We start from the raw sequence: 6,692 nt of genomic DNA, 5'->3' as shown, positions 1-6,692 counted from the left end.
CGAAAAAATCTAAATTCCGCAGATTTCTGCGCTACGGGCTACAACTAGGGCTTCTTCGAGTTGCAATCACAACCGCAAGTTGCGCGAATTATAAAAGTATCGCGTTCTGTGTGAATTTCTAGCAATGTATTATCAGTTGGGCAGTTGCAACAATGGTGCCATTTTTCATCAGTACGGCAGTAATGCCGCTTTTATTACGTGCCTCGAACAGGCCCCTACAGAAACATTCTGCGGTGTTGAGTTCACTTACATGGCGCTCTGGTAAGAAAGATCGTGTCAGATGACTCGGGTTTACGTACCGGTAGGTTTCCGATCTCGACTAATTTCACCTTTAACCGCTTCCGGCAGTGATGCATTTGGGCCCGAACCGTTAAGGATTGAATCACGAAATGGAATGTCAGAAAAGTTAAAAAAGCTTTTTGGTTTCGTTTTAATTAATTGGAAATAGAATTTTAAGTTTACTTGGGATGGGATATTATATGGGACGAAATGCACTAACGGAAATACAGGGTGAGAGCCCGTGTTTATCACCCTGTACTTCGGGTATTCCATTCCAATTATTTGCGGTAGTGCATTCCAGAAAATTTCCAGCAAGTTTGACATTCCATTTTGAACTGACATCCTAAACGGTTTGGGCCAATTGAGCAAATTAATTAATCCGTGGGTGTAGTTTATAGTTTACTTGGCGTTTGGAAAAGGCGAAAGAATTGTGCTCTACGTTGCTGATATCTGTGCCGTGTAAACATTCAAGTAGCAAAAAAGTGTATTAGCTATTAGCCAAGAATTTGTTGCGTTTGCGAACATTGGCGGTTGCGGCGGCAGCGGACGTATGTAGAAATTTGTTTATAATAAAAGTTTTTGAAAAGGAATTTCAATTTGCATTGATTGTTGGCATTGTGGTGTGTGCGCGAAAAAAAAAACAGATTGACCGTCGGTGTATCAAGATACAAAACACCAATTCTAAAGGGTGTGGTTGTTGTGCAGTGGTCGATTATCCAAGAGTTGGAATACATATAATTGATTAACAAATTCATAAATTTTCATATCTACATATGCGCTGTGGTTTTTGATGAAGCAGCATACGCTGGCATTCCAGGCAGCGGTGAATGGCAAACGAAAACGTATTTAAGATACTGTGAATTAATTTATGCGAAACGCGAGCGAAATTAATTGAAAAATGTATGCAAATTTGGCGATGTACGGGTTTGGTGGCGGTGATGGTAGCACGTCCGATTTTGATTGGTATTTCAGGCATTGACATTGCCGATTGGGAAAGGGGATAACTCCGCGGTAGTGAAACGCTGCGACGACCGTGCTGCTCGATAAATAAGGAAGAAGCTCAGAATAATACAAAAGATTATTTCTTTATCATAAACAAAAAGAAATGCTGTCAACGTTCCAGCGCCTGCTATGTAGTGCATGTGTAAAAACAAAAACAAAGAAGCCAGTGCAAAAGTTGCATTGACGTTGAAAGCAGCGACGCCGACTTCAGTGGTGACAGCGTACTGTTGACAGCGACTGCATTTTATTACGAACAGGTGCATACAAAGAGCAAGACGGTCGCTTTTGTTGGATGGCCGGCGTAACGAGCTAAAGCAAACAGACGTTGCAGAGACGACAACACCAACCACAAAGTTGACGAAATGTCCCGGCTTGCTGATTATTTTGTTATTGTCGGCTATGATAACGATAAAGAACGTGAGTAATTTGTCACATAAATTTTTGCATAATTAATTTTTTGTTATACATACAGTGGTGGCATCATAATTAGAGGCACAAGTTCTTACATATATTTTTTCTTTATTTTTAACCGACTAAAAAAAATGTACACTTAGATATCAATACATAGGAATATTTATTTTTATGTATGTTACCGAATAACTTTGGCCCACGTGAACCGTGATTATTCTATTTTTTCGAAAAGATTGTACGTCAAGGGTGAGGGAAGATTGTACGTCACGGGTAAAATCCTCAAAAATTGGAGCTACTTCAATTTTGCACAATATTATGATTAAAAAAATTAATGGACTATAATACAGCATACACGAATCTTTTATACAAAATTTTATTAAAAAGTATATAGTTTTAGTTTGTAAAAAATATATTTAATTAAAGAAAAAGTCGTGTTCATAATTATTTGGTCACCACTGTACATACATACATATGTATGTACCGTGTAGAACAAGAAATGGTTGACAGCTTTAAAAGATCTTAATTATTTTGTATTTTTTGTAAAAAGGGATTGTTCAACAAAATTCATTTAAGGTGGTGTTTTGAGAAAACAGCTGATTTTTTTTTTTATACGCTTGGCATGTATTTTGTTTTTGCTGTTGGTGCTAGCGCCTTGCATAAATTCGCCTCGATAAAAATATTGCTTAGATTTTTGGCTCAGTGGCATGGTTCATACTGAAATTTGAGGTCGTCCATATGGGAAAATGATCTTCATATGAATATATCAGACTTTCCCATTAGCACTGAAATGGACAATTTCGGATTTGTGCGAAAAGACTACTTTTCTCCAAGACTTTGGTCTATATTTTATGCAGTTTACTCATTGGAGAAAATTCAGCTACGTTTAATTGACAAAAGTGACTTCTTGGTGACATAATGGCCCGCTGTGCAATGAATGTTGCACTCCTTATATAATCTGCTGGATCAACCCGGACACAACGGTCGCATCCGCTTACCCGCAACAACCCACATCTACTTACAGTCAGTCAATAAAGGTTAGGTACAGTGAATTTTTTTTAAAATACGGGCAACTATTTTTAAAATATTAATTTTTCGCAAATTTTTTATAAAATTGTGGTTAATTCTACAACAAAAACCCTTAAAATCAGAGTCCCAAACCTTGTGCATAATTAAAGAAAATTCCACAAAATTTCATTCAAATATTGCACTTTTTATTTACGCTTTTTTTGTCCGCTACTGTACATATCGCACACCGTCTTCAAAAGAGGCACAACTCAAAATAATACGTTTGTCAAAAAATGCGAAAAACTATTTCTTAGCACATAATTATATGGGCAAAACCTACGGTAAGTTTTTTTTAACAAATTATAACAAAAATTTAATCCAGCTTTTGCTGAAAGATAAATAAAAGCTCTGCGTACATTTTTAGCGTATAATCTCAAAAATGCCAAATTTTGAGTTGTGACTCTTTTGAAGACGGTGTGCGTTATGTACATAGATACATCAGAATCGTTTACTTTCGTATGCAACAATTTGGTTGCTATTTTAAAATCTTTGTTTTTTTTTTATCAATGTAGTGAACAATTAGATAAATGAATTTTGTTAATTTAGTTAATTGGTAATGTTATGCAAGTCAATTTTCTGCGATATTCTAATTTGATTGTTTAAAAATTCTAGGAACTGCTGCTGGTAGCAGCCAAATGTCATGCGGCAAGATCGTGCAGCGTTTCCCGGAAAAGGACTGGCCGGATACGCCATTTATTGAAGGCATAGAATGGGTATGAAATATTTGCCAAGTGCACAAAGGCGCATACAAACATCATACATATGTACATCCATAAGAATTGTCATATGAGTAACTAAAGAACTATTTTTACATGGAAGCATGTACATATATATGTATGTGTGTATTTGTATAAGCTGAGTTTAATATCGGCCATACAATATGCTATTGTTTCAACATTTTTATTATTATTCATAAGTATGCTATGTATGCACTTATTCTTTGGCGGAAATGCTAGTAATTTACAAAATAATCATTTACATATTAAAGTATATGTATACTTATGTGTAAATGTCTCTTTATAAATCTCTCTCAAAGTTATTCATGTGCATGTATGTTTTATGTAAACGATTATCATTTTTAACCGAACTTTGTTCTTTTCTCTGTTCGCTTGTGTGACCATATGTACTTCATAAATGTGACTCAATTGCACTGCAATAGTTTTGTCAACCACTTGGTTGGGGTTTATCGTACGATAAGCAAGAACCGAAATTTTTCACTTCCGTACTCACTGATATCGATGCCAACAAGCACTATTGCGCCTGCCTTAGCTTCCACGAAACATTGGCCATCACACTTAATAAAGTCATCGATGAGGAGGATGAAGCGGCGGCAACTGTCGGCGGCATTGTTGGCTCGAAATTTCAGCCACCCATTGCGGGTAGCAGCAGTGGTGGCGGAAGTGGCAGCAATAGCATTATTTCACATCACAGCGTCATGTATGCGCCGAAATGTCTTGTGCTAATATCACGGCTCGATTATGCAGAGACTTTCAAGGTATGTATGTAGAGAATGCTGTTTAATGGCAAGTTAATGTAAACACACGCATCTAATTTTAATTTTCGTTTTGTTTACAGAACTGTCTCGGCACTATTTACACCGCATACATTGAGAATCTGCCTTACGCGCTGGAGAATCTTATTGGCAACATACTTGGCTGTATACAGGTGCCACCTGCTGGCGGTCCACAAGTACGTTTTTCCATAGGCGCTGGCGATAAGCAATCGCTTCAGCCACCACAATCACCATCGCTGCCAGTAACGGGCACAGCTGTTTACTTTGTTTTTAAGCAGTTAGGTAAGCATTGTATGCACAACTACGTGTACAAACTTATTTAGATGAAAGCACACTTGCTGTAGTATATTTAAAAATACCTTTTAATACTAATTACATATTTTTACTATTATCAATTTTACATAATTCATTGCGCTACACTTGAACATTCGATATACAAACCACCACCAAACCACAACATGCCGCTCATATGTTTTGTTTGGCGTATTCAATTGCCTTCATACGCCTGTTGATTTGTTCTACAAACTATCGCCGCTAGGTATTAAGAATGTACTTATACTGCTGTGCGCCGTTATGACGGAAAATAAAATTCTATTTCATTCGAAAAGCTACTCACATTTGACTGAAAGCTGTAAAGCACTGGTATCGCTCATGTATCCATTCAGGTAAAAACCTCATTTGAAAAGCAAATAGGTTATTCACAAGGTGTCGTAAGGTCGTATTTTCTTATGTCGTAAAGTTTTAACGGTTTAATACGTGTTAGCAGTGAGTTTTTAATATCACTTTTATGAAACTTTTCGGATGCTAAAATACGCTTTTATACGTAAAAAAGTGTACGTCATGAGACAATACGAAATTGACGACACCCTTGTGAATACCCCAATTGTACATACATACTTTCGTACGCTTTGAATTAAAGTAGTAGGCCTCATATATAAACATTCATACTTGCTATTACGAGCATTTAAATTTATATTATATAATATTTATCTTTTCTCAGATATACGCACGTTTACATTCCGATACTACCAGCACCGCTAACCGAAGTGCTATCCACTCCCACCCCCTTCATAATGGGCATACACAGTTCACTGGTGAGCGAAATCACCGATCTGCTGGATGTTATCGTCGTTGACTTAGATGGTGGTATGGTAACGATACCGGAATCACTCTCACCACCAGTACCCATACTGCCATCACCACTTTGGGAGCAGACACAGGACTTGCTGGCAATGATATTATTTCCCAATCTATCACAGGCCGATTTAGCCTTCCCGTCGCTCGAAAAGCCAACGAACTACCCAAAATCGGATGCTATTATTGATAAGGAATTGCGTGCGATTTTCATGCGACTGTTTGCGCAATTGTTGCAGGGGTAAAGTGGCTTACACATAACATAATAACATTTATTTTATATATATTCTTACAGCTATCGCTCATGTCTGACCATAATACGCATACATCCAAAACCGGTGATTACATTTCATAAGGCCGGCTTTCTTGGTGCTCGTGACTTAATTGAAAGTGAATTCCTGTTTCGCGTTTTAGACAGCATGTTCTTCACTACATTCGTAAATGAGCGTGGCCCACCGTGGCGTTCTGCAGACGCTTGGGATGAATTGTACAGTTCGATGAATGAGATTTTGAAGAGTGAGGCGCAAAATAAGAGTTTGGTAAGCTGGAGATGTTCACTATTTACAGCTTTGTAATTAATCCCTCAATTTGTTTCAGATTTCAATACACATCCAGGAATTGGGTAAAACGCTCTACGAAAACGAATTTCCCAGCCAACAAGTTTACGCACAAAAAGTGCTCCGCCCACCAGACGGTTCCTTCCACCGCATACATCAGCCTGCATTTCCACGCATTAACAGCGAAAAAGTAGAGCTAATCATAAACGATGGCATGCGTAAGAATTGCATTTCGCATCGCCTGACAGTGTTGCGTAATCAAATGCGCATCATACCCATGGGTCCACGCTTGCCCGAAGTGTTGGAAGTGCGTCCGGCAGTATTAAATTCAGCGCGACGACTTGAGGTATACATTTCCGTACAAAGTAAAGTTTACATTCTATTAAAAAAAAATATTTTCCTCTCATTTCAAAAGGTACTTAAAACTTGTGTTGCTTACATTTTTGAAAACAAAATTGCCGACGCGCGAAAGCTCGTACCGGCTGTGATGCGCACACTCAAGCATCGTGATGCACGCCTCATACTTTGTCGTGAACTATTCGGCTATGTGCATGGTAATAAGGCAATACTCGATCATCAGCAATTCGATTTAGTTATAAAGTAAGGGTATTTTTAGTTTTCTTTTTTGAATCATCAAATCATTCATTGCTTCAATATATATTTTTAATTTACAGATTTATGAACAAAACCGTGCAAAATTCCACCGGCGTCGATGAGTACACTGTTGCAGC

General features: G+C 37.7%; 1 protein-coding gene across 1 annotated transcript; it reads left to right on the top strand.

The window, feature by feature from the left end:
• Positions 1 to 590: 590 nt before the first annotated feature.
• On the top strand, positions 591 to 6,561 carry LOC118755565 (myotubularin-related protein 13-like; the record flags this gene model as incomplete). The annotated part of the gene is made up of 9 exons (XM_036490392.1): positions 591 to 1,698; positions 3,370 to 3,470; positions 3,917 to 4,252; positions 4,333 to 4,552; positions 4,809 to 4,935; positions 5,271 to 5,645; positions 5,700 to 5,943; positions 6,002 to 6,307; positions 6,377 to 6,561. Coding segments are annotated over exons 1-9 (1,949 nt in total), but the record flags the coding sequence as incomplete, so codon positions are not given.
• Between the last annotated feature and the right edge of the window lie 131 nt (positions 6,562 to 6,692).

The sequence above is a fragment of the Rhagoletis pomonella genome, unplaced genomic scaffold, assembly GCF_013731165.1.
Source record: "Rhagoletis pomonella isolate Grant_MI unplaced genomic scaffold, Rhpom_1.0 Rhpom_scaffold_06606, whole genome shotgun sequence".
NCBI lineage: Eukaryota > Metazoa > Arthropoda > Insecta > Diptera > Tephritidae > Rhagoletis > Rhagoletis pomonella.
This window is presented reverse-complemented; position numbering and strand designations above follow the sequence as displayed.